This window comes from Juglans microcarpa x Juglans regia, chromosome 5D, assembly GCF_004785595.1.
Source record: "Juglans microcarpa x Juglans regia isolate MS1-56 chromosome 5D, Jm3101_v1.0, whole genome shotgun sequence".
Taxonomy (NCBI): Eukaryota; Viridiplantae; Streptophyta; class Magnoliopsida; order Fagales; family Juglandaceae; genus Juglans; species Juglans microcarpa x Juglans regia.
In genome coordinates this window covers 8,534,129-8,561,674 of record NC_054602.1, presented here as the reverse complement: position 1 = coordinate 8,561,674, position 27,546 = coordinate 8,534,129, and the positions used below count along the sequence as shown (strand labels likewise).

At 35.7% G+C, this 27,546-nt stretch overlaps 3 protein-coding genes across 5 annotated transcripts in view; all 3 read right to left on the bottom strand.

Moving 5' to 3' along the window:
• LOC121264198 (cysteine-rich receptor-like protein kinase 26) overlaps nt 1-27,546 on the bottom strand; it is a 28,959-nt gene extending 1,413 nt beyond the window's left edge. The window contains exons 1-8 of one of the 3 annotated variants that reach the window (XM_041167277.1): nt 26,644-27,546; nt 26,355-26,462; nt 26,019-26,128; nt 25,706-25,913; nt 25,302-25,536; nt 25,041-25,182; nt 24,529-24,871; nt 5,062-5,212 (exon numbers count right to left, since the gene is read on the bottom strand). In XM_041167277.1, coding sequence (XP_041023211.1) covers nt 24,557-24,871; nt 25,041-25,182; nt 25,302-25,536; nt 25,706-25,913; nt 26,019-26,128; nt 26,355-26,462; nt 26,644-27,475 — 1,950 coding nt within the window. In that variant the 5' untranslated portion in view covers nt 27,476-27,546 and the 3' untranslated portion in view covers nt 5,062-5,212; nt 24,529-24,556. Of the gene's footprint in view, nt 1-5,061; nt 5,213-24,120; nt 24,872-25,040; nt 25,183-25,301; nt 25,537-25,705; nt 25,914-26,018; nt 26,129-26,354; nt 26,463-26,643 lie in introns of those variants that run through there. The other 2 variants (XR_005940474.1, XM_041167276.1) reach the window with 2 other exon arrangements.
• LOC121264197 (cysteine-rich receptor-like protein kinase 26) lies at nt 5,062-8,207 on the bottom strand. Its single transcript, XM_041167275.1, has 8 exons — nt 7,352-8,207; nt 7,086-7,193; nt 6,752-6,879; nt 6,439-6,646; nt 6,035-6,269; nt 5,774-5,915; nt 5,261-5,604; nt 5,062-5,214 (listed from the first exon to the last, which is right to left on the bottom strand). The coding sequence occupies exons 1-7, from the start codon at nt 8,169-8,171 to the stop codon at nt 5,287-5,289; spliced, it is 1,959 nt and encodes a 652-aa protein (XP_041023209.1). The 5' UTR covers nt 8,172-8,207; the 3' UTR covers nt 5,062-5,214; nt 5,261-5,286.
• On the bottom strand, nt 13,040-20,625 carry LOC121264199. Its single transcript, XM_041167279.1, has 3 exons — nt 20,340-20,625; nt 13,535-13,741; nt 13,040-13,273 (listed from the first exon to the last, which is right to left on the bottom strand). Exons 1-3 carry the CDS (start codon nt 20,360-20,362, stop codon nt 13,195-13,197), a joined length of 309 nt encoding a protein of 102 aa, XP_041023213.1. The 5' UTR covers nt 20,363-20,625; the 3' UTR covers nt 13,040-13,194.

The window sequence follows — 27,546 nt, the reverse complement described above, 5'->3', positions numbered from 1 at the left end:
AAAACATATATTAGATAAATGTAATTTAATCCTGTACAACAACTAATCAAACTACCAACAAATATCTCATATAGGAAGTTCTACATATACTTTTTCATTGAGTTTGCCATTTAAAAAAGCACTTTTAATATTCATTTGATATAACTTAAAATTTAAATGGCTTGCAATTGCTAGTAATATGCGAACAGATTCCAAACGAGCTACTGGTGCAAAGGTTTTGTCAAAATCAATTCCTTCAACTGGAGTGTATCCTTGTGCTACCAATCTAGCCTTGTTTCTAACAATTATTCCATGTTCGTCTAACTTGTTTTTAAATATCCACTTTGTTCCAATGATGTTGTGATCTTTAGGTCTTGGAACTAGCTTTCATACTTGATTTCGAGTGAACTGGTGCAATTCCTCGTGCATGGCATTGACCCAGCTTTCATCTTGTAAGGCTTCTTCCGCCTTTTTAGATTCAACCTGAGACAAATAGCAAATATATGAGACTTGATTTAAAACACGTTTTCTTAATCTCATACCTTCATTCAATTCTCTAAGCATGTTCTCATTTGGATGATTGTGGTTGATCCTTGTAGAGGGTTCTTTTTCATGTGGTGAAGTTGAGCTTGGTGTAGTAGGTTCTGCTGGATCTGTGTCTTCTTGATCGATTAAGTCTTCTTCAGCTTTCCCAGTAAGGTTGTCAAGTTCCTTCTTGGTCATCTCCTTAGAGTTGTCATCCACAACTACGTAAATTGACTCTATCACTGTTTTAGTTTGTATATTGTATACTCTGTAGGCTTTGTTATTTTATGAATACCCAAGAAATATTCATCTATCACTCTTGCTATCGAATTTGTAGGCATTTTCTCTATCTCTTAAAATGTAGCAAGTACTCCCGAACATTTTAAAGTACTTTATTGTGGGTTTATTTCCATTCCATAACTCATAGGGAGTGAGTTTGGTGCCTGGACGAAAGACTACATGGTTCAAGATATGTCCAGCAGTGTTGACAACTTCTCCCCATAAGTATAACACCAATTTTTTGTTACTTAGCATGGTGCGGGTCATTTCTTGTATTGCTTTATTTTTTCTCTCCACAATTCTGTTCTGTTGTGAGGTGATTGGGGCTCAGAACTCTTGATGTATCATCTATTCATCATAAAAAGAAAAGAAATTAGTATTTTCAAATTATTTACCATGATCACTGCGAATACGAGAGTTAGAGGAATTCTTCTCTGTTTGTAGCCATCTGAACAGTTTTTTTACAAGGTCGAATGTTTCTATTTTGTCTCTCAACAGAATGATTCATGTATATCTTGAATAGTCATCCACAATGACCATTATATACTTCTTTCCACTGAGACTCTCAGTCTGAGTAGGACTTATCAAATCCATGTGTAACAGCTCAAGTGGTCTTAAAGTCAGAATATCAATTATCTTATTGTGCTGTGCACACCATTTTCTTGTTTTTCAAAATTTTTGGCAGTCCACGTACAAATTCCTTTTTAGATATTTTTTGCATGTCCCTCTAGTTGTGAGCACTTTCATTGGGTTAACTAAAAATTAAATCCAATGAGTATTTAGCTATTAGAGAGCAAAATACGCTTACATTGAATTAGCCAAATTCCAAATATTTAGAATTTGGCTACAGTGACTTTCAAAAGTGTTTCCAAATTTGAAGGTTACTGTTCATACATCAAATATATATTTTATTAATTATTTCTCTCTCCCTTTCTTTCCATCACATATTTGATCACAATTTATATATTAATTTGAGTTAGTGATATATTAATTTAATAAGAATGTGATTATTAATTAATATATAATAGGTAGAATAGTAAAATATGATAAAATAAAATTAATTAATAATTAAAAAAATTAAATATTTTTGAAATTATTAGTTATTCATTACTATATAATGAATAAATGTATAATCTAATGTGGAGATTTAATGTGAATAACTAAAATCAAATTCATCTTATATTATTTTATTATTATATAATGAAAAAAATAGATTTTCCAATGTGAAAATTTATGTGAATGGAATAGCTAAAAGTCAAATTTCTCTTACATTCCTAAAAAATGTCTTTTAACTTTGGCTAATCCAATGAGAGTGCTCTAAGACCTAGACGGTAGTGCCACAACTCAGTTTCATCCAGCTCTACTTTGTGACAATGTATTGTATTCATAGGAGAAAGTCCATAGTAGTTGTCAGTAGTCCTAGTGCCCTTTAAGATCCATCACTATTGTAGACTTTGCATTCATACTTTGAGAACTGCACAAAAAGATGATCATCACAAAACTGACTAATACTTAACAGATTGGCCTTGAGGCCATTAACAAAAAGAACATTATGAAGAGTAGGTAGATCAGGAATATCTACACTTCTCTTTCATTCCACTATTGCTGTACTTCCATCTCCGAAAGTTACGGATCTTCCATTGATGGACTCAATCTTTTTAAACAACTTTTTATCTCCTGACATATGTCTAAAACAAGCACTGTCCAGATACCACATGCCAGTGTCCATGACTTTGAGTGCTGTGTGTGCTGCTAGGCATACAACTTTTTCTTTCACTACTCACTTGGTAGTTCACCAAGTTTCTTTCCTAGAGTGGTTATTTGATTACTCAATTTGTCCACTTTAATTTCTAAGTCCGTATCCTTGCTTGAAAACTTATTTCTATTTCCTTTCTCTTTCTCTTTTCTAAGTCTAAAGCAATTTGCTCTCGTGTGTCTAATTATTCCACAATAATGACAAGTTGGGACAAACATACCTTTGGACTTACCTGGAGAATTCATTATTGACTTGCCTTTGTTCACGGGTTTCTTTGAGACCTTTTCTATATTACTTTCTTTTACAAAGGTGATACATTTGGATGTAGAGGCAGCGAATGCTTTATGATGTGAATCTTTGGAAGTATTATATCACAACCATGTGCGATCAGAACTATCTCTTTGTACATTCAATAGTTCATTGATTTTTGAGTGGGAGTCTTTTCTTTGGCAAGCTGCCAACTTCTTTTTCAGCACCTCTTTTTTGTGCACGCAGCTTTGTCACTTCTAGTTCCGTTACTTTTAGTGCCTCCACTAAATTGTTCTTCTCATTCTCTATGGAGGTTAGGTTTTTATACAGCTTTTTATTTACCTTTTGGATTTTCACAAACTCTTCACATAAGTCCTCATATGCTTCATGCACACTTTATTTATGATCAACGACTTCTGTGGCAACATCAGAATCAGTATCGCAAACAACCATGCTATCGTTAGCATATTGTTTGCTCGTATCAGCACAATTAGTAATAGAGGCAGAGAAAGCAATAAAATCAATTTCATTATCAGAGGATGTATCTGAACTTTCAGAGTTAGAATCAATCATCACTCAGAGTAGTATTCAAAGCTTTTGTATTTCTTTTAAAATTTGGACATTCCATTCTTATGTGGCCAAAGCCAGAGCATTCATGATATTGGACTTTATCTTTGAAATCGGTTTTGTCTTTATTCCACTTTTCAGATTCATTCTTTTTAGTGAAATTCTTACATTTTTCATCTTACCAGAATTCTTTTTATTAAACATGAATTTTTTTAATTTTCTAGCCACAAGAGCTAAGCATCATTACACAGATCTTTATTATCAGACTGATTTTTTTCCCTAGCAGTATTGAGTGCGATGGACTTACCTTTCTTTTGTTGTGGAAGAATCGATTCATAAGTTTGCAAAGAACCTACCAGTTCTTCTACTAGAATTGTGTCTAAATCCTTACTTTCGTATATAGCTGTCACCTTTGGTCCAAACTTTTCAGGTATGGATCTCAAGATTTTTCTTACAACTCGTGCCAACTCCACCTTCTCATTGAGATTGTACCTAAAATTAACAATGTCGTTTAGTTTAACATAAAATTCATTAAAAATCTCATCTTCTAGCATTTTTATCTCCTCAAACTTTGAGATCAACATTTGAAATTTGAAATTTTTCACCCTTTTTATCCTTTCATATGTGAGTTTCAAAATATCCCAAGTATCATTGGATGTCTCACACATGGAAATTCTCTTGAATTCATTAAGAGAAACTGCCATGAAAATGGCATTTAGACATTTGTTATTCGAATTACAGCTGCTTGATTATTCTTTGGTCCACTCTTCTATAGGTGTTGTGGGCCTTGTCCATCCTAACTCTACGGTTAGTCAAACTTTCTCATCAAGCGACTTTAGAAACGCTCTCATTCTTACCTTCCAGTAGGCATAGTTATCACCATCGAACTGTGGTGGTGGTGATGATAGTGTCGCCATGATCTTCTAAGGGAACGGATCGCACTCAGATTGAGTGAATCACACTCTGTTACCAATTGAAATTTCTCAAGTACTTATAATTATGCACGTTAATGGTAAACAAAAGCTATTAGCACGGATTAGTAACTAATATAAAATATTAAGAGTATTAACACAATAATTTAATTACGAAAGGAAACCCTTTGAAGAACTTTTCAAAGGTAAAATACTACGGAGCAACCAAACCCAAGAAAGTTAATTTTAACGATTGAGAATATTACAAGTAAAATGTTTATAAAACTTTTGTAACTAGACACGTTTATCCAAGACACGCGACCCGCTTGTCTTCTACAGCAGTAGGTAGTCAGAACCTCTGACACTCTCCGATCTTTGTCTTTCCTACTGGAACCTCCAGTGGTTGAACTCGAACATGGCAACTCCCCCTTGGAGTATGCTCTCACTCAATCCCACGGACTGAGCTTTTTGGAAAATCTCTCTCAAGAATCTTCTCTTATACGATCTCTTGAAATTTTACCCAAATCTTCAAGCTCTTAATTCTTGTAAATATGTGTTGTTCAAGTGTTTTTAAAACCCACAATCGACTCCTCTATAAATAGACAATGTTGTCATTGATCTGAGGAAGAATTCTGCTGACAGATATCCAGAATCTCGGTCAGATACGTTGCTAACTATTTGCGAACATTTCTGACCGGATCACTTCTTCTGGATTACATCGAGTTCAAGTCAACTTTAGTTTCTTCAATAAATCTTACATCTTCATCTCTTCAACTGACTCTTAGACTCGACACATACATAAGATTCTTGTAGACTCTTGTCTTATAATATAAACAAGCTTTGATAAGAGTTATAATTCAAACACTTATCTCAATCGGATGTACTCCTAGAGTCCTATTTAAACTTACATTCATCCATAGTTCTAATTTAAATACAGCCTCATCTAATCATAGCCATACATAAATTACATTTTCACGTCCGATGCCTATATAATAGGGTGGCTCAGATCAGCGTTGTCTACTATGATTCTAGGACGCGAAAGTCAGCTTTTTTCGTACAAAAAAATCTCCGGACCCTCTGAAGGAAAGTTCTCCTACCTAACACTCTATGATCATCCTCAAATGATCGCATTTCGGTTTCCATGCTTCCATGTTTGTCAGTGCCGTCGAGCATGGTAACAACTGAAGCCATGGTTGGTCTATCAGCTTCATTTGCTTCAGCACAGAGTAAGGCAATGCGGATCATGCAGTTTATTATTTCAGTTGTTGAGCCATCTGGCATCAATATTGTGGGATCTATAATATTTGAAGCAGTTCCTTGGCTGAAGTTTCTCCGAGCCTGCAGGATAGAAATATATATATCATTTTAATTACTTAATGGGCAGAGGCAGCTACTAAGAGCATTTATTTCCATTATGATTATGTTGATTTCCTGTGCAAGAAGTGCTGACTAGTGCTGGACTAAATGGAGAAAGAAATTGTATCCGATTGAGTATGATTGAACTTACATAGCTCAAAAGAGTGTCCGCATTCTCCTCATCTCGAAAGCTATTATTCTTCTGTCCTCTCACTATCTCCAACACTAATACACCGAAGTTAAAGACATCAGACTTCATTGCGAACAGCAGGTGCATTACATCCGGAGCTTCTCTGTACATTGTAAATAACGTCCATCAGTTTAATTCAAATATTGGTACTAACACTAATTTCATGTCCTTCGATACAAATTATATCTATTAAGTATTAATCTCTCTTTCCATGATACTTACTCGATCCTCTCAATTCTACTTGTATTCTCGGGAATTTCATCCAATGAAAGCAAGCTTTTCAAGCCAAATTCTGAAATCTTTGGATTCATTTCTTCGTCCACAAAGATGTTACTAGCTTCAAGACCATGATTAAAACATAGTTTAGATTTTTCATGAAGGTAAAGAACCCCTTGTGCAATGCCTCTTATGATTTTGTAGCGCATTTCCCAATCCAAAGTTGCAAGCTTGCGCGGATCTACATTTCCAAGCAAGTATATGGGTCATTTAACTAAAATTAAAGGAAGCATATATATATATATATGTATGTATGTATATATATATATATATTCTAACAAGACATGCAAGGCAAAACAAATGTTCTGTATATATAAACCAGAGAAAAAGTAGGTAAGTACGAAATATACCAGACAGGTAGTGATCAAGGCTTGTATTTGGAACAAAATCATATATTAGAAGTCTTTCATTTCCTTCAACGGAACAGCCTAGGAGCTCAACAATATTACAGTGTTGAAGTTTAGTCAGCGAAAGGACCTTATCCTCAAATGTTAAACCTTCTTGTCCAAAACCCGTTGAAAGCCTTTTTACAGTAATGACTTTATTAGAGAACGTACCCTGATCAGAATAAAAATGGAGTGTGTGTAATCATCCAGGAATTTGAAATTTACTATCTTTTGAGAATTATAGTTGTTACAATTCAAAAGGATAACTTCTACTTACCTTGTAAACAGTACCAAATTCACTTTCTCGGAGTTTATTTTCTTCGGAAAAGTTGTTCGTCGCAACTTTAATAGTGTCAAAGTCGAATAGTATGGATCCAATTATCGCATCTACACTTTTAAAAAGAACTAATCAACACACATAAGGGATCAATTAAGTTAATTCTAAAATGAGAAGTAAAACAACCTAAAATATGTCCATACAGCAAATCGGAAGCTGAATCTTATCCCCAACATCATGTATTGTTTGAATTTGTTATTTCCTTTAGCGATATGCAAAAACAGTCTTTAGTCATAGAATAACAATTAATTAACAAGAAGAATGTATCAATTACTTTCAACTTTCTTCCTTCCCCGCTTCGCCCTTATATAGATGCCCGCGATGGACGAGATTAGTCCCAGAAAAGTAATAGATGCCAAAACTACAATAAAGTTCCGGTTCCCTGCAAAAATCATAAATCTGTTCTTATTGGAACATCCTGATTGTGTTGATCGAGTTTTGGAAGTCGTATTTCGTCTGGATATGGAGAACTAATCTTTAAAGCAGAAATAACAACAAACACATACCAAGCATTACATTTAGAGATTCTTATAAGCGTACCTTTTCTAATAGGCGGCCTGTGACGATCAGTTGGGATTGGCGAATGAGTAGTGGGTGGCCAGTTAGTTGTAGAGTAATATAAGGGGTAAACCTCAAACCTGATATCACAGCTGGGTCTAGCGATTCTCCCACCTTCCTTCCCATCACAACATCGTGGAATACCTTCAGATGCCCCAAGCAAGCAATCGTTGCATTCTTGTTTAGATAAATCAGGCGTGCATTGCACGAGTGCATATATTGTTTTGAAGTTTGATACGGCTGCATTCCCTGCTGCGAACTTACGAAGAGAATAGCTTGCGGCAGCTTGACTTCTTAGCCTTTCCAGCAAGTTCCTAGCAACGTCAAAGAACTGATCCGCATAGTTAGCCGACACGTTATTGATGCCCCACATGGTGGAATTGGGGCTGGTTTCTATGACGCCCAAAATGGAGTGATTTGAGTAGCGTAGCATACAGTGGTCGTACCACCCAATTGCCTCCTTATGATCGGGACAGAGCTCTGGGAGAAGGTAACTAGCATTGTAGAGGCAACCGCAGCAAACATCCAGTTGAACATCTCCTCTACAGAGTCCAGTTGCGTATACTTCGTTGATGTTCTGGCCATAAGAAGAGTTGTAGAATCCGTTGTTGATAATTACGGTACTGTTAGAAATGGAGTGGAGGAGGCGATTGAGATTTGCCTTATATGTACTGTTAGAACTGAAGTTATCTCTGTCGTCGTCTAAACAGGAATGGTATAGGAAGGCTGGCTGTGCAACGGCTTGAGAAATTATCCTGAAAATGGCAGCGACGAACAAAAGAACTAATGTTGACGAAACCATTATTGCCAATGTCTTCAATCAAGAGAGGTTAATGGTATTTTCAAAAAAAAAAAAAGAGAGGTTAATGGTGGAGCAATTAAAGATGCTTTTTTTCTTTTCTTTTCTTTTCTTTTTTATAGGCGACAGGCGTACTTCACTTATTGTTGAGGAAGGTAGTGGGAAGGTTCGCGTCAACGGTAGTGGGTGACTCGAAAAAGGAAAAGTTTACAAGGATACAGGGTCACTGCCGCATCTTTACTACTCTAAATTTTTATTTTTTTAAAATATTTTTATAACATCATTAATCATTAATCACTAAAAAAAATTTAAAAAAATATATAATTTTATTAATAATCACTCCTTTAATTATTAAATAATAATAATAATAAAAATAATAAAAGAGTGGTAGAAAGTATTAAATATACCATTATCTATTTTATAAACTACGATTTCGTCTTTCTTCTTATTAAAATTTTTATTTTAAAAATCAGACGGTGATATTAGAATGACGTATAAACGGTATAGTTTGTAAAATTATTCGTCAAAAAATTATAAAGATTTATAGGATTCTCTACCAAAAATTATAACTATAATGGTGTATGACTTACTTTTTATTTCTTTTCTATTCGAACTCCAAGCGCTCAAGTTTGAGGTATGAATTCGAAGGGACCTTACTCCTATTTTATGTTTCTATTTTTTTCACTTTAAATATTTCAGTCGGAACAAAAATTCGAGAATCTTGATTCACATACTCAAAACTTTGAAAAAATTAGAATAAAAATTAGAAAAATATTTTTATACTTATAGTTTTTACTTGCATAACAATATATACTGAAGTATAAGATATTGATATACTAAAGATTGTAAAACTTTGAAATTTAAATTTTTGAATTAAAAAAACTAATAAAATGAATTTTATACATAAAATTATAAGTACGCATGTCACTACTCTTTAAAAAAAAGCTCTTAAAAAGGTCTCTAATAAATCACCATCCTCAAAACCCAAAGGAAGTAAGGCCTAATTTGATTATATAAATGAAAGAGATGAGATAAATAAAAGTTGAATAAAATATTATTAAAATATAATTTTTTAATACAATTTTTAGTTTGAGATTTGAAAAAATTAGATTATTTATTGTATTTTATATATGAGTTTAAAAAAATTATAATAATTAAACAAGATAAGATAAGATAAAATGTGATGATCCATATAACAAAAAAGGCTTAGGTTATCAAAGATGTGTTCACAACTTCACCTCTCTTTGCCAGAAGCATCAGCATCATGGATCGTCACCAAAATCTGACTCAAAACTGTAAATTCCTTCGTAAATCAGAGTGAACCTTATCTGTTTGTCCTGTAACTATTACTTGTTCTGAAAGAAAAAAGAGGAAAAGCTACTTGTGTTAGAGTATTGGCAAATTGACAATGTTCTTGTTATTTCCAATCTAAAATTTAGTTAAAAGTTGAAGTTTTGTTTAAAATCAAAGTCATTGAAGAAATTAGAATATATTGAAGTATTGAACTATCTATTTTAAAGTTAAGGATGGTCAACTGTCTAATTCATGGGATGTAAACTTCTTGATTAGTTTGGTGGGCCATGATCATGTGAATGATATTCTAGAATATTTAGCAGTTTGCAAGGGAGGATCAGATGTTTTGGTATGGACAAAGCAAGATAGTGGTTGTTTTTCTACAAAATCAGCATGTGATTGTATCCGTATTAGGGGTTCTACTATAAATGAGCATCAATGGATGTGGCATAATTTGCTCCCTTTGAAGGTTTCTGTTTCTATATGGAAGGCTTGGCATAATGTTTTCAATGTGGATGACCGTCTTCGTCATGTAGGGGTGCCGATTGTTTCTAAGTGTGATTGTTGTGATGTTGGTAATTATGAGGATCAAAATCATGTGTTGTTTGGAGGGGATTTTGCTACGCGGATTTGGCACTATTGTGGAGCTATCTTTGGGTTACTGCTTCGTGGCAATTGGAAGGAGACAGTGTCCCTTTGGTTTCATTGAGCATCTTCCTCTTCTCAGGTTGGTATTATTGTGGGCCTACTTCCTTCTCTTCTTTCTTGGCGTATTTGGCGTTGTAGATATGTTGCTCGCATGAAAGGTCGACTTAAGCCTTTTAATTTGGTTTGGCACTCGATTGTTCATGAGATTCGCACAATCTGTCAGGGCATTCACAAAGTTTCAAAATGCTCTAGGCATGATTCTCAGATTTTACAATCCCTGTTGATCTCGCCTCTTGTTCCTCCAAGGCGATGCTCGAGGTTGGTGGCCTAGCGCAAACCCTCACAGGGTCATTTTAAGTTAAACACTGACGGTAGTAGCTTTAGAAATCCTGGGTCGTCTGGGTTGGGTGGTATTTTATTAGAAATGATCATGGTAATTTACTTCATGCTTTTGTCTTTCCTCTTGGGGTTCGTTCGAATAATAGAGCAGAATTATTAACTCTGCTGTATGGCCTTAAAGCTTTGCAAAGTTTTGAGAATTGGCTACGTGGAAGTTGAACTTGACTCAGTAGTGGTAGTTTCGTGGTGGAAACAACGGCGAAGTGGGGTTTGGTATCTTGAGGATTTTTTGGAGGAGATTCTTGGTCTTTTAGATTCGATGGTCTGCTCTGTTTTTCATGTATTCAGATAAGGTAATAAAGCTGCTGATTGGCTTGCTAAATATGGTTCGCTTGGTCATCACATGGAGCAGCAAGTGATTGGGGAAGTACTGAGGTTGCTGAGAGGTCTAATCCGCTTGGACAAGCTGGGTATTCCCTCGTTACGCTGTCACTAATCTTTTTCTTGCTTTTGTTGTTGCTTTCTTCAGGCTTGTTTAGTTTTTCGAGTTTTGTTAGTTGTTTGGCTTAGACTTGTTAGATTTTGTTTTGGTTTTTTGGTTTATTTTGTCACTTGGTTTTTATAGCGCTTATCTTGTAAGCCTCCAAGTGTAATGATGTTACCACGGTATTCCTCCGCTATAAGTGAGAGCTGATTAATAAACTTGAGACGGGGCTGCTATGTGTGTGGTACCGACTCTTTATAAAAAAATATATATCTATTTTAAAGTCAAAATAATAAAATAATAATAGATATTTCAATAATTTTTTTTAATTTTTACAAATACACTACATATATTAATTAATAATTTAATTTTTACTTAAAATTATTATTTTCTAACTATTTTGTTCCTCAACTTAATTATTCAATAATAGTCATTGGAAATATTTTTAAAGTAAAATATTATTTTGGAGATAAATATAGCTCAAAAGTTGTAATTCAAAAGTAGAATTTTAGAATTTTAACTATGCTACATATTACTTTTAAACTACTTAGCTAAAATTTAACTAGACATTGACGTTTGACACAACTCACCATTTTAAAAAAATTAATCAAAATTTAACTAGGCACTGCATTGACGTGTCCGAAGGGGTAGAAAAAGGCTATAATCGACAAGGGATAAAGACTTTTGACTCGTATTCTGGTTACTCTCATAAATAAATTGCTCACACCACATGGAACAAAAAGTCCTGCAAATTGCTTGGGAATACGCGGGGACTTTAACCCAGACACGCGACCCTTCAGCTACGTTGCAACGCTTTCCAAAAGATAAAAGAATAATACTACTCTTACCGCTTTATTCCACTGTTTTATTCTACCGTTTTTATTTTATATTTTTTTTAATTTTCTTTTTACTTAATGATTAAAAATTTATTTTTTTACTTTTTTAATTATATTATGATTTTTTTATTTTTTTAAAGTGTTAAAAAATACATGTATGAAAAAATAAAAAATAAAAATTTATATCAACAGTAGCTTCCAGTAATAGCTGGGAGCGGTGACGGTAGCATGGTTCAACTGATGATTAGATTTTAAAATTTTAAAAAAGAGAAATGTTAGTTATCATCTCTACATCTTATACTAGTGTGATTTGTCATTTTTTATTTTTTATTTTTTAATTTTTATTTAAATAAAATGATGAAAATAGTACACCATATGTTAAAAATGGAAGAGAGAAAAGAAAGGATAAGGATTTTGCAATAAATATGCTCACCTAGGAAGACGAAAAAACAAAAATATAAAGAGTCGAGTTGACCGACTTTGTTTTTTTTTTTTTTTACATTTTTTAATATATTTAAATATTTTAAAAAAATCAATATATTTAAAATTATTTATTTAATTATTAAATAAAAAAATAAAAAATAAAAAATAAAATTTCTGTCAAGCGGTCAAATAGAGAGGTATAATAGGGAGGCAATTTTTTCCATATATAAACTTGAACAGGGGAATCTACAAATTTTCGGCTTTTGCTTTTCACATCCAAATTTTCTATTGTTAGCTTTATTGAAAAGAGAGTTATCCCACGTATCAAATACTGGGTATAACAACCTAACCATATAATTTTCTTGAAAAATGCTTTATTCACAATAAAATTTTATAAAAATAAATTTATAAATTGACGTAATTTGATATGATACATCATATTATAAAATTATTTTTATTACAAAGCATATCTAATATATCATATGAAATCATGTCAGTTTATAAATTTATTTTTATAAAAAAAATCATCTATTGCACTTTTCAAATTTCTTTGTGATTTTTTATAATTATTTTAATTCTTATCACATGATTCACATTGGTTTTTCTCTCATAAAGTAGATAAGAGCAGGGCTGTAAACGAGTTGAACTCAAGTGAGCATGGGGTGTGCTAGCTCGGCTCGTTCACTATTCGAGTTGAGTTTGGGCTCAGCTCGTTTGTCAGCTGGGCCTACGAGGATGTTTGAGCTCGGCTCGTGTAAAAGGGAAATGAGATTGAGCTTGGTTCGCTTATGGCAAAATTTTATTGACTAAAATTAAAAATATAAAATTAAAATAAATGCATAAGTAAAATAACAAATTAAAGACAAATTTACATCATGAAGCCTTCAAGAATATTATGGCTATGGACCTATGGTACATTAAATGACATTTTACATCCTAATAGAACAAGTGAATCAAAAAAATTAATTACAGCAATAAATTATTAAATAAGATACATTAAATTTCAAAACAAAAAATAGGCTGTAAAATGATTGAGGTCCTCAGTCTTCATGAATGGAGCTAGAAATCTTGACATTATTCCCCTGCATACACTAATACACTAAAAAATTAAGCTTAATTTGTCTTGCTCATTTTTAAGCTTATTTTTAATCATTTGCTCAAGTACTGCTAAATTAGTAATATTGTAAAGAGATGTTTGACAGAAAATGCAAAACTTAATTTGCCTAAAAAATCAATGTCATATCTCTAACAACTTACACAATACAATTATACAAGTAATATCATGCCTATTCTTCTATTCCATTGCACAAATATAATTTCTACGAGTATGCAGTAATGCATACCTGTAATATTTTTGGAGTAAGTCCAAGTTCCGGTATTTTGTTTCCCTTTGAACCAGGTCATTAGGAAAACCAGCCATGAATAGAAGTGTGATGCCTAAGGCCTTGAAGAAGAAGCTTCTAGTGCGAATATGAACTAGCATTGCTATTCGACACATCAGTGGCCCAAAAGACTTCAGCTTGTTTCTTCCCATCCGCTGCCTAACATATCTGGAACAATTCAACTCAAAACTGTTTTTAGATTAGACTGCAAGAGGATACTTTCAGATATTTTCAGAGAAGAAAAGGCTTCATGGCATTGATTGCCAATGCTTCCGAGGTTGAGTATGTAAGAATAAATTCCCTTTACAGAAAAAATCTCTATTGTTTAGGTAAATAGTTTATATTGAGATAGTATAGGGGAAATAAGAAAATAATATTTATGTGCATTCAATTTGAAGAAATTGAAAATAAATATAAATCAATTAGTGATTATGCAAATCAAGTATAGGAACCATAAGTGGAAAATCAATTGTTGAAGTTTTGGAACAGTACTAACTCATTTTGGGAAGATTTTCTTGTTGGGGAAATCAACACAACGGAAGGAATAAAAGAGTACACCTACGCATTCATTGACATCAAGAATTTAACGTGGTTCGGCAACTACCTACATCCACCAAAAAGAGCTTCACTAATAAATAATAGAACACAAGAAAATATTACAGAGGAGGAAGATCACACTCTACTCAACTCAACTCTCTTCTTTTTTCTCAGAGCTCTCCAGACTATCTCTCTTTTCTTTTCTCCTTAGGTGTGTTTGAAGCTCTCGCAGAGAGTTTTAATTTATAGGCAATTATCAGTATTGCCTCACGTATGAATGCATTTATTTGCATTCAATAGGTAACTGTTGGGCGTTGGGCGTTGAGAGCTGAGCAGTCAATAATGACTGCTCAGGGCATGGACTTCAACAATTCTCATCTTCCATGCCCATTTACCTAGATTATATCCATCCCAGCTATGTCTCTACATAGCTCAAGCTTCTCACTTGTAACCACCTTCGTCAGCATGTCCGCTGTATTCTCTTTCGTATGGATCTTCACAAGCTTCAACAGTTGATGTTCCCTCACTTCGCGTATCCAATGATAGCGGATATCAATATGCTTGGTGCAGGAATTGTACATTAAGTTCTTGCTCAAGTCTAGAGCACTTTGACTATCACAATGTACCTTGTAGTCTTATTGACTAACCCCTAGTTCTTGGAGAAAACTCTTCATCCACAACATCTTTCCCAATGATATGTTCCTAGATTTGAAAGGAATCTGCTCACCATGCCTACAGCATGAGCAATATCTAGTCTGGTACAAACCATTGCATATATCAGGCTTTCTTTGAAGAAGGATACGAGCTCTTGCTCAATTTGAAGTGGTTAGCAAGTAGAGTATTGACTAGCTTAGCATCTTCCATGTTGAAACGTCTAATAACCCGTTCAACATATTTTTATTGTGATAGTCACACCCTTTTACCTTTCCTATTACGAACAATCTTCATGCCTAAAATTTGCTGTGTTAGGCCTAAGTCCATGTCAAAGGACTTGGATAGTTCCTTCTTTAGTTTGTTAATCATGGACCTATCCTCACCAATGTTTAACATATCATCAACATAAAGAAGGAGTATGACAAACTTGCCATCCTGGAGTTTTTGAATATAGACACACTGATCTGCAACAAGTCTCTTATAACCATGACTCATCATGAAAGAGTCGAACTTCTTGTACCATTGCCTCAGCGCTTACTTGAGGCCATGAAGACTTTTCTTTAGCTTGCAGACTAAGTGATCTTTTCCTGGAGCTTCAAACCCTTCTGGTTGCTCCATACAAATTTCCTCCTCCAAATCTCCATGGAGAAAAGCTGTCTTCACATCCATCTGTTTGAGTTTCAAATTCAAGCTGGCTACCAATCCGAGTATGATTGACATCATTTTCACCACTGAAGAAAATATCTCGTCAAAGTCGATTCCCTCCTTCTGCTGGAATCCTTTGACAACCAATCTAGTCTTGTGCTTTATCAGCTTTCCTTGATCATCTTTCTTCAACTTGAACACCCATTTATTCTTTAGAGCTTTATTTAATTCAAGAAGTTTCACCAACTCATAGGTCTGATTTTTCTACAAAGAATTCATCTCTTCTTGCATTGCCTGCACCCCATAGGCTTATATCAGCATGAGTTTGAACTTCCTAGAAGTTCTCTGGCTCCCCCTAATCAAAAAACAGAATATAGTCTGATTCCGGATATCTCATCGACGGAATCAGTAGGCGGCCTCTTGCTTCTCTTCTTGGTTGAGTTTCATAAACCAAATGAGGTTCATCACCATTTAACCATTGTGGTGGTACACCAGCTGCTAGTGGAGAGGGTTCTTACTCCCCCAGCTCGACACACTGAGCTTCTTCTTCTGCTTCTGGATCTCGATCCTACATATCTTCATTATTTGTGGCAAACTGTAATGGTGTAAGATGTGGAGTATAGGAACTAAGCTATATTGACATCGAAGAAGCTTTAGTTCCTATATGCTGGTTTTCATGGAATACAACATCCCTACTTCTGACAATTCTCTTTGTCACTAGATTCCATAACTTGTATTCGAATTCTTTATCTCCATATCAAACAAAGATACATGGAGTTGACTTGGCATCGAGCTTCTGTCCCAGCTTCTTGGATACGTATGAAAAGGTTTTGAACCCAAACACTCTCAAGTGAGAGTAAGAGACATCTTTTTCAGACCAAACCTTCTCAGGAACTTCAAGTTTCAGTAGTGCAGAAGGTGATCTGTTGATCAGGTAACAGGCAGCACAAACAACTTCACCCCAGAATGACTTTGGTAACTTGGTCATACTGAGCATGCATCTTGTTCTTTCAATGATGGTCTGATTCATTCTTTCGGCTACACCATTGTGCTGAGGGGTATATATGACCATCTTCTTATGTCATATACTGCGATCAAAGCAGTATGCAGCGAACCTTTTGGAAATATATTCTCCTCCATTATCCGTTCGCAGACACTTCAATTTCTTTCCTGTCTCTCTTTCCACTAGAGTGTGAAAACTCTTAAAGTGCTCGAAGACCTGATTTCAAAATATATACCCAGACCTTTCGTGAAGCATCATCAATGAATACCTTTCGTGAAGCATCATCAATGAATGTCAAGAAATATATGTTACCTCCCAATGGCTCTTCTTCCATAGGACCATATATATCAGAGTGTATCAGACTCAACAACTATGATCTTTTCTTCGTAGAAGAATTAAACGAGACTCTGCGTTGTTTGCCAAACAAACAGTACTCACAAGGGTTTAACGCTGTTCCTTTGGAAACTTTGATGAGTGCCTTCTTCACAAGCGTATCCATTTCTTTCTCACCCATGTGTCCGAGTCTCTTGTGCCACAAATTCGGTAATCCCTCGTCTTCCACTGCATTGAGGCTATCGGAACCAATCTTCACATGGGTCTTGTACAACGTACCGCAAATATGTCATCAGGCAACAACTATGGCACCTTGTGACAGCTTCCAAGTGTCATTGCTGAAGTAGCTGTCATAACCCTGTCAATCAAAGATTGTTCCTGAAATTAGGTTGACTTGAAGGTCACGAATGTGTCGAACATCTTTTAACACCATGGTGCAACCAATGTTGGTTTTTATCTACACTTGGTCAACTCCTACGATCTTCGAATAACTGGAATTCCCCATCCTTACCGTACCAAAGTCCCATACTTTGTACGTAGTGAAAAATTCACTATGGGAAATGGTGTTGTATGATGCTGTTGTGTCTACCATCCACTAAACATCATGGCTTGCAATGTACAGATATGTCTCGTCACTAGTGGAAAGTATTGCCACATCTCCCAAAAGAGTGACAAGGGTTTCACCATCTTCTTTCTTCAGCTTATTGCTTTGACCTTGCTCCCTTAAAAACTTGCGGCAGTTTTTCCTCATGTGACCTTCTTTACCACAATAGTAACACTTCATGTTACTCGTATGCTGGTTCCTACTACTGCTGGACCTTCCACGTGGTTAAGACTTTCATCTATTTCTGCCTCCACTTCTCCCTCTATCATTAGCTTGAGGCATTTCTCTACTCTAGGTGACAAGCGCATGAGATTGATTCATGCTTGTCTCCTTTCGTCTGGCCTCCTCATTGAACAAGACATCCTTAACCATCATCATGGTAAGTTTACCATCTGGAGTAGAGTTACTTAGGGAGACCATCAACGTCTCCCAACTGTCTGGTAATGAACTGAGAAGTAGCAGGGCTTGTTCTTCATTGCCAAGATTTAGCTTGACGGACCCGAACTGGTTAACTAGGTTTTAAAACTCGCTAGTGTGCTCGGTAACAGAGGTGTCTCTCTTCAAATTCAAATTAACAAGTTGTCTTATCAAAAGAGTCTTGTTTTGAGTAGTCTTAGTTTGATATATATCCTCCAACATTTTTCAGAGATTATATGCATTTGTCTCTTGGGCCATGTGGTGAAAGACACTATGGTCAATCAATTGCCTGATCTGACCGATAGTCTTCTTGTGCATCTTTTTCCACACTTGATCTGTAACTTCATCTGGCTTCTTCCCTTCATCTTCCAAGGGATCAGACAGATATTTACAGTTCAAGAGATCCTCCATCCGAGGTTTCCAAAAACTGTAGTTTGAGGTAGTCAGCTTTATCATGGCGTCTGATGCTGAATCCTCCATGGATTCAGACTGATTCTAAATACAAAATGCAAGCACAGGATTTTTGAGGTGGAATATCACAAAACAGATAGCACCGTTGTGTCTGAAACGCCTGATTTTGTTGGAAAAGAGTCTTGTTTTGTCAAAATCAGACTCAGATAGCACAAAGAATGAGCAAAAGAACCAAAATAGGAACTCTGTCGCGCATGCGACACGAAAAATGCGTAGGCGCGTATACGTCACGCGCTGGAACCTCTGCGGCACATGGGTGTGCATGGTTTTCACGCGCTAGGCACCTCTGGAGCATGTGTGGTGCGTGGGGGAGCATGGGTTTCACGCGCTCGACCTTCCCTTGGGCACGTGTAACGCGTGTCGAGAGTGGGCTCACTCTCCGATCTTCAGATAGCGCGTGCAGCCTCTATTCGGCCTCTAGTTTTCACCGCTTTCCTTATCTCGATGAGACGAACACAGTGGTATGCCCAAATTTTCAAATTGAGCAACACTTTAAAAAGAGTTTTCTATGAAAAAAAACTCCTTCCAATACCTGTTCTGATACCATTTGTTGGGGAAATCAATACAGCGGAATGAATAAAAATGGAAATAAAAGAGTACACCCATGCACTCAGTGACACCAAGAGTTTAACGTGGTTCGGCAACTGCCTATATCTACAAAAAAGAGATTCACTAATAAATAGTGGAACACAAGAAAATATTATAGAGAAGGAGGATCACACTCTACTGAACTCAATTCTCTTCTTTTCTCTCAGAGCTCTCTTAGCTCTCTCTCTCATTTCTTTTCTCCTTGGGTGCGCTTGATACTCTCGCAAGGAGCTTCAATTTATAGGTGAATATCAGTATCGCTTCACGAATAAATGTATTTATTTGCATTCAATAGGTAACTATTGAGCATTGGGCACTTAGAGCTGAGCACTGGGCAGTCAACAATGACTGCTCAAGGCATGGACTTCAACATTCTTGTTCTTCCACCATACTTGATACAAAAAAATAGGCAGGATGGGCAACTAGCATCAGACGGTCGCATAGCGTTCTCTTCCTCAAGTACTTGAACAGGGCATAACGTTGGATTCAGTGGATTGGGATAAAAGACCTTTCTCCGAATACCAGGATTCTCATATAAAACGTGCTCCTGATGATAAGATAAGTTAGTGGTTTCCTTGATTGACAGTGGATTATTTAGGAAAGAACTTAAGAAACCTAGAAGCCATCCAACCATGGGCATCCCCTGAAAGTTGAAACAAGCATTTAAGACAGCTTTGTTGCAGGCAAGTTGGTATTGCAATATGATGAGATCACCAGTATTTCCTATTAAATTGGAAATTAAGTTATTTATATATTTATTTTCACTATCTCTGGCAGCCCAAGACGCTTCGATTTGGCCTTTTATATTCACCAAAAGAACTAGACTCCCCTCAACGCAACTAAATTCACAATGGCACCAATCCAAATCCTATCAAATTCCCGTAATAATCTGATGTCACTGAGTAAAGCAAAAAGCGAGGCAATTTGTCCAAGCTTCCAAGCAATTTGTTCTACCATGTGGCAACCCCTCACAAAATTACCCGAGTTCAAATGAGATATTGCCTGGTGAAAACACCATCCTCTTTCTATCAACAAGTTAACCAGAAGAGCTGACTAATTCACTTGATAGACAGAACAAGGGGAAAATAAGTTAAGCAAATGTTCAGGGAAGCACTGTGCTACTGATGATAAGACAACATGGCATCAAAATATGGCCGAAGAGCTTTGAGACTGTTTACATTTAAGAAAGCCAGTACTGATAATAGTGGATGCATGGAGAGGCAACATTCAGATATATCAGGACAAGAATTTCAGCTATATCAGGACTAGAATCGACCCAAAAATATCTTCACACTGAGAAAAACTTAATTTGTTGGCTCTCAAACAAAATAATGAAAAGGTAACGCATACTTCACATCAAATAAAAAGAAGGCCCCTGGCGAAACAGCAGCAAAGACAAGGAACCCCAACAAATACTCCTATCCATAAAATCCTCAGTATCTTTAAGCAATTATACTAAAACCAATTATTCGGTCTCATGAAACTAACAAAGTTTGCAAAATCAGAATGTTTACCCCAGGATTCGTGGGAGATACATATGGCTCTCCCTTCCTCAGAATGCTAAAATGATTGAAGTCCAACTCATACATATCTTCACATCCATGCCTTGTACCGAGAGATGCAAAAACTATAATTTTTCTTATGGTGTGAGACTGAGCATTTTTCTGCAACAGGATATTTGAATCAATAATTTTCTTCCCTTCTTTTGGACAGAAAGCCACCTTTGGAGGTTTTTTTTTTGTAATGATTTGCTATGACAAACCTCTTTATCAAAACTAAGGATCTCATACAGTTCTTTATGTCCTCCAGTATTTTTGGTCTCTTTCCTTTCAAGTCTTTTAAGTTCCCACTTATCATAACCTGGCTGTGTATCAGCTGCCATACCATTCTCATTTTGGTTTTCATTCGTTTTTTGGCTCACAATTGAAAATGTTGGCTCAAGCTGAACACCAGAGGAACTTTCCAAACATGGTATAAGTAATCCCTCATCACCACCTTCATGAGGATATTCTTTCCGTTCAATAGCAGTTATTGAAGTCTCATCGATATTCCCAACTTTATGGCCACTGTTAATATCATCCTCTTCATGATAATCATCATCTTCATCATCACTATCATCTGTATCATCACAGTCTGCTGTTGAATCACCATCTTTAAATTTTTCGTAATGAAAAAAATGGTTCTCATCCTTTCTTTCCAACTAACCAAGCAGTCTTTTAGGCTTGCCTCTCCCGGGGGTGAACACTGCGAGTCATGTGTCTGCTGTGTTGCCATTTCACTTTTGCTAATGTTTCCATTCTCAGTTCCAGCACTCCGTTCTATTTTCGGTCTTTTTAACTTCTTGAAGCTTCTTTCCATTGCATTGGGACAACCGCCCTGAAATTTAAGGTAAGAAAGGCCTTTGATAATATGATCAAGATAAAGAAATTTGATTTAGTTATTATTCTTATCAGATATTAAGAGATTTGATTTTGTAACTATACTCATCACCATGTAATTTACATTTGCTAAACCATCTGTCTGTAAGTGACAACTTCCCTCGTCTGTCTGTAAGTTTCATTAGTGAGTTTGTCATAAACAATATAAAAAGCATTTCATTACATCTTACATGCTGTTTTCCTTGTATTGTAATAGTAGTTTCTGTATCTTCTACTTTAAAACGGAATTAACATTCATCTTATTTCAAATGCAAAATTCCTCTGGCCAATCGAATCAACACATACTTCGCAGGAATTTTGGAACATAACAGAATAGCGAGATTGAACAGATGATTTCTTATCTACTCGTAAAAGAGACATGCAAACATCACAATAAAGTATAAACTAGCAAGATTCTTCTGATAAAAAATGACTTTAATGAGCAATTAAAGTTAGAATAAAATAAAACAAAACAAAACAAAAGAGAAGCAAATAAGATAAACCAAGAGGGCACATTCGATGGTTTATCTCATTTTTATTTATGTAATTGAATTCGAAAAAAATAAAGTATTCGTGGGATAATAGAAGACAAAACCAATGAACTAAGCAAAAACGCAAGCGTGAACTAGGCTATCATACTTGTCCATCTGTAGGAAGAGATTGTTTTTTTCTTTCCTGTATTTGAGCTTCAAGAATTGATATTCTCTCCAAAAGCTCAGCATTCTTCCGTCTTTCCCTTTGTAACTCGGCTGTAATCTCAGCAATAACACTGATGCCCTCCCCTTTCACTTCTTGCTCTATAGCACACAATGCAGAAGCATTGAGCAAGCCAGCACAGGATTGAAGCTCCAACATTGAAATATACCAATAATCACAAAAATTGCATACACCCACCAATGAAAACCTCGTAGAAATGCTTCCCAGATGCAAATCTTCAAAATAAATGAAGATATATATGAGAGCAGTGATCGGACGTTAACCATGTAGCGAAACCGCAAAAGTCAAAGAAGGTACCATTTGAATGCAAAACCTTTGTCATAAAAATATGGTTTTCATTTGTTCTCTAGCTTTTTAGTGGAGATGCATCAAGATAATCAAGGACTATCCGAATGTGATCAGACGAGGGCATGAAAGGGGTACAGAGAAGGAATTAGGAGAGCTTGAAGAATAGTATAGTTTGATCAGTGCAAGTGAAACTATGCTAATGTTGAAGCTACATGGTCATTGACAGGAAGAGTTCACAAGAGAACATGAAGAAGTAGAAGACGTCTCTGAATAATCAATGATCACATTCTGGTGAGGCAGATGGACGTGATTGGAAGTTGAGGAGACTCTTGGGTTTGATTATCGTTTTAGTTTGGCGTCACCGCGGGTTAAGGCATGCATCACCACGTGCGCCTCTCTCTCTCTCTCTCTCTCTCTCTCCCCCTCCCTCCTTGGATTCTCGGGGCTCCAAATACCCCTCGTCAAACCCAAATAGCAAACTCAAAACTAGGATGAAGTTTCCAAATTTGGGTATACACTTCTACCACCTCTACATTTATCAGAAGATTAAGAAAAAGATTGAATACTTCAAAAAAGAAAAGATTTTGAGAAAGATGACAAACCTTAAAATAAAAAAAATAAAAATCTATCTTTTTTCTGTTAATTCAATTAAATCACCTGTTAATAAATGTCCCTAGCTAGTTGAGTGGTACCTTCCTCTCTTCAGGTGTCAAATGTTGGCATACCTGATCGTTCAAACAAAATCTTAACAAGGCTAAGTATTCGTTTAGATTGAGAGATAATATGAGATGAGATAGTTTTAAATAAGTTGAATAAAATATTATTAGAATAATATTTTTTAATATTATTATTTTGAGATTTAAAAAAGTTAAATTATTTATTATATTTTGTGTAAAAACTTAAAAAAATTATAATGATGAGATTAGATGAGTTGAGATCACTTTTCAATCCAAACGAGACAAGTAATCTCAACTATCCATTTACCTAGAAAAATCTCATCTCATAACATGATCTAAATGTAACTTCTTTTTACATGAAAAATCTCGTACTTGCAATTGATTTTTCCAATCAAATTATGATCGAGCAATTAATCAGAAGTCGTAGTTGGATACCATCAGCTATATGTATAAAATATAAAGCACTTAGATTAAGAAATGATGCCATAATTGCCTACAGCCACATAAATAACATAATTAATCACTTAATTTTCTACTGGTTCCAACAACTCACAATTCCGGTTAAGTGACAATGGCAATTTGTCTACTAATATTGTAAGAGGTGAGGCTGGTGCCCCGTGTAGGAGCATCCGAGACTGTGATCGTGTAATAATTTTTTTTCTTTTCTTTTTTTATAGATGCTCAACAGGTTAAAATATCTTTGAGCTTTTACCTACATTCCAACATTTGACACAAATAGAAGGGATGTGTAGCAGTACAGTACAGTGGTAGAATTCCAATGTTCATCATCCATACTGCCCCCATTAGTTCTTATATATATATATATATATATATATATATATATATCCTACGCAATCGAGCTGGTCACACAGTTTGTATTGTAGTAAGTTTCTTCCAAAAAAAAGTTTCTATTGTATATATGTGGTGATTGTATCTGCTTGTAAATATGCTTTGGTATCTAGGCAGTTTGTGCAATCTCTGACTTCTTTCTTTCCTCTTTTTTTTTTTTTAAAAAAAAAAAAATTCTTAGGAATAATTACCTGATTTTGACTTCAAATTTGTGACCCCAAGATTAAAGAATGAAAACAAAGGTTATAGATTGAAAGTTTATTCAGTGAAGTAAAGGTCTCAATTAATTAAGAGAAATGCCCATTTACCAATTGATTAATGCAAAAATCAAGGAGCAAAGGTTGTAATTAGTGGAATGAAAAGATAGGAATTGGGTGTATGTCTTGACTTGCAAGTCTGATGACCCCTTTTCCCAGATTATACATTAAAAAAATATGAGCACACGTGCATCTATTATGCTTTTATGCTTAGTGGGGTACAATATAGAAAACAAGCTCACGTGCAATGGTAACCCAAATGGTTGTCTCTTGATGCAGTTTGTGTCAGGGGAATATGAAGCTAAACCTTGGATACCACCACCCTTCTACATTTTAAATTAATCCGGCCACCCACATGAGCAAACCCTTTGTTTGTCCAAAAAATACATCTTAATTTAATCAGTGGGTAGCGCCTAAATCAGAGCTTTTCAATTTAATAACTAAGAAAAAATTGCCTAAGAAAGCACCAAAAGTTCAGAATGCGTCCGATGCCTATATATATGGTGGCTCAGATCAGCGTTGTCTACTATGATTCTAGGACGCGAAAGCCGCCTTTTTTGGTCCAAAACAAACTGCGGACCCTCCGAAGGAAAGTTCTCCTACCTAACACTCTATGATCATCCTCAAATGATGGCATTTCGGTTTCCATGCTTCCATGTTTGTCAGTACCGTCGAGCATGGTAACAACTGAAGCCATGGTTGGTCTATCAGCTTCATTTGCTTCAGCACAGAGTAAGGCAGTGAGGATGCAGTTTATTATTTCAGATGTTGAGCCATCTGGCATCAATATTGTGGGATCTATAATATTTGAAGCAGTTCCTTGGCTGAAGTTCCTCCGAGCCTGCAGGATAGAAATATATATATCATTTTAATTACTTAATGGGCAGAGGCAGCTACTAAGAGCATTTATTTCCATTATGATTATGTTGATTTCCTGTGCATGAAGTGCTGACTAGTGCTGGACTAAATGGAGAAAGAAATTGTATCCGATTGAGTATGATTGAACTTACATAGCTCAAAAGAGTGTCCGCATTCTCCTCATCTCGAAAGCAATTATTCTTCTGTCCGCTCACTATCTCCAACACTAATACACCAAAGTTAAAGACATCAGACATCATTGCGAACAGCAGGTGCATTACATCCGGAGCTTCTCTGTACATTGTAAATAACGTCCATCAGTTTAATTCAAATATTGGTACTAAAACTAATTTCATGTCCTTCGATACAAGTTATATCTATTAAGTATTAATCTCTCTTTCCATGATACTTACTCGATCCTCTCAATTCTACTTGTATTCTCGGGAATTTGATCCAATGAAAGCAAGCTTTTCAAGCCAAATTCTGAAATCTTTGGATTCATTTCTTCGTCCACAAATATGTTACTAGCTTCAAGACCATGATTAAAACATAGTTCAGATTTTTCATGAAGGTAAAGAACCCCTTGTGCAATGCCTCTTATGATTTTGTAGCGCATTTCCCAATCCAAAGTTGCAAGCTTGAGCGGATCTACATTTCCAAGCAAGTATATGGGTCATTTAACTAAAATTAAAGGAAGCATATATATATATATATATATATGTATGTATGTATGTATATATTCTAACAAGACATGCAAGGCAAAACAAATGTTCTGTATATATAAACCAGAGAAAAAGTAGGTAAGTACGAAATATACCAGACAGGTAGTGATCAAGGCTTGTATTTGGAACAAAATCATATATTAGAAGTCTTTCATTTCCTTCAACGGAACAGCCTAGGAGCTCAACAATATTACCGTGTCGAAGTTTAGTCAGCGAAAGGACCTTATCCTCAAATTCTACACCTTCGTGTCCAAAACCCGTTGACAGCCTTTTTACAGTAATGACTTTATTAGAGAACGTACCCTGATCAGAATAAAAATGGAGTGTATGTAATCATCCAGGAATTTGAAATTTACTATCTTTTGAGAATTATAGTTGTTACAATTCAAAAGGATAACGTCTACTTACCTTGTAAACAGTACCAAATTCACTTTCTCGAAGTTTATTTGCTTCGGAAAAGTTGTTTGTCGCAACTTTAATATTGTCAAAGTCGAATAGTATGGATCCAATTATCTCATCTACACTTTTAAAAAGAACTAATCAACACACATAAGGGATCAATTAAGTTAATTCTAAAATGAGAAGTAAAACAACCTAAAATATGTCCATACAGCTAATCGGAAGCTGAATCTTATCCCCAACATCATGCCTATTGTTTGAATTTGTTATTTCCTTTAGCGGTATGCAAAAACAGTCTTTACTCATAGAATAACAATTAATTAACATGAAGAATGTATCACTTACTTTCAATTTTCTTCCTTCCCCGCTTCGCCCTTATATAGATGCCCGCGATGGACGAGATTAGTCCAAGAAAAGTAATAGATGCCAAAATTGGAATAAAGTACAGGGTCCCTGCAAAAATTATAAATCTGTTCTTATTGGAACATCCTGATTGTGTTGATCGAGTTTTGGAATTCATATTTCATCTGGATATTGAGAACTAATCTTTCAAGCAGAAATAACAACAGACACATATCAAGCATTACATTAAATGTCAATCATGAGATTCTTATAAGCGTAACGGCGCGGGTACCTTTGTTAGTAGGCGACTTTTGAGGATGATCAGTTGGGATTGGCGAATGAGCAGGGGGTGGCGAGTTAGTTGTAGAGTAATAGAAGGGGTAGACCTCAAACCTGATATCACAGCTGGGTCTAGCGATTCTCCCACCTTCCTTCCCATCACAACATCGTGGAATACCTTCAGATGCCCCAAGCAAGCAATCGTTGCATTCTTGTTCAGATAAGTCAGGCGTGCATTGCACGAGTGCATATATTGTTTTGAAGTTTGATACGGCTGCATTCCCTGCTGCGAACTTACGAAGAGAATAGCTTGCGGCAGCTCGACTTCTTAGCCTTTCCAGCAAGCTCCTAGCAACGTCAAAGAACTGATCCGCATAGTTAGCCGATACGTTATTGATGCCCCAAATGGTGAAATTGGGGCTGGTTTCTATGACGCCCAAAATGGAGCGATTTGAGTAGCGTAGCATACAGTGGTCGTACCACCCAATTGCCTCCTTATGATCGGGACAGAGCTCAGGGAGAAGGTAACTAGCATTGTAGAGGCAACCGCGGCAAACATCCAGTTGAACATCTCCTCTACAGAGTCCAATCGCGTGTACTTCGTTGATGTTCGAGCCATAAGAAGAGTTGTAGAATCCGTTGTTAATAATTTCGGTACTGTTAGAAATGGAGTGGAGGAGGTGATTGAGATTTGCCTTATATGTACTGTCAGAAATGAAGTTATCCCTGTCGTCGTCTAAACAGGAATGGTATAGGAAGGCTGGCTGTGCAACGGCTTGAGAAATTATCCTGAAAATGGCAGCGACGAACAAAAGAACTAATGTTGACGAAACCATTATTGCCATGTCTTCAATCAAGAGAGGTTAATGGTGGAGCAATTAAAGATGCTTTTTTTATTTTCTTTTTATAGGCGACA

Bases quoted from the DNA above. Each gene is read 5' to 3' on its own strand.
- LOC121264197 (XM_041167275.1), bottom strand. From the start codon at position 8,171: ATGGTTTCGTCAACATTAGTTCTTTTGTTCGTCGCTGCCATTTTCAGG. The intron at 7,194-7,351 runs GTACGCTTATAA...TGATTTTTGCAG, and splicing joins CAGGCCGCCTATTAGAAAAG to GGAACCGGAACTTTATTGTA. The intron at 5,605-5,773 runs GTAAGTTCAATC...TCTATCCTGCAG, and splicing joins CGGACACTCTTTTGAGCTAT to GCTCGGAGAAACTTCAGCCA.
- LOC121264199 (XM_041167279.1), bottom strand. From the start codon at position 20,362: ATGTATCTCCCACGAATCCTGGG. The intron at 13,742-20,339 runs GTAAACATTCTG...GAATTGTTCCAG, and splicing joins TATCTCCCACGAATCCTGGG to ATATGTTAGGCAGCGGATGG. The intron at 13,274-13,534 runs GTATGCATTACT...TAGTGTATGCAG, and splicing joins TTACTCCAAAAATATTACAG to GGGAATAATGTCAAGATTTC.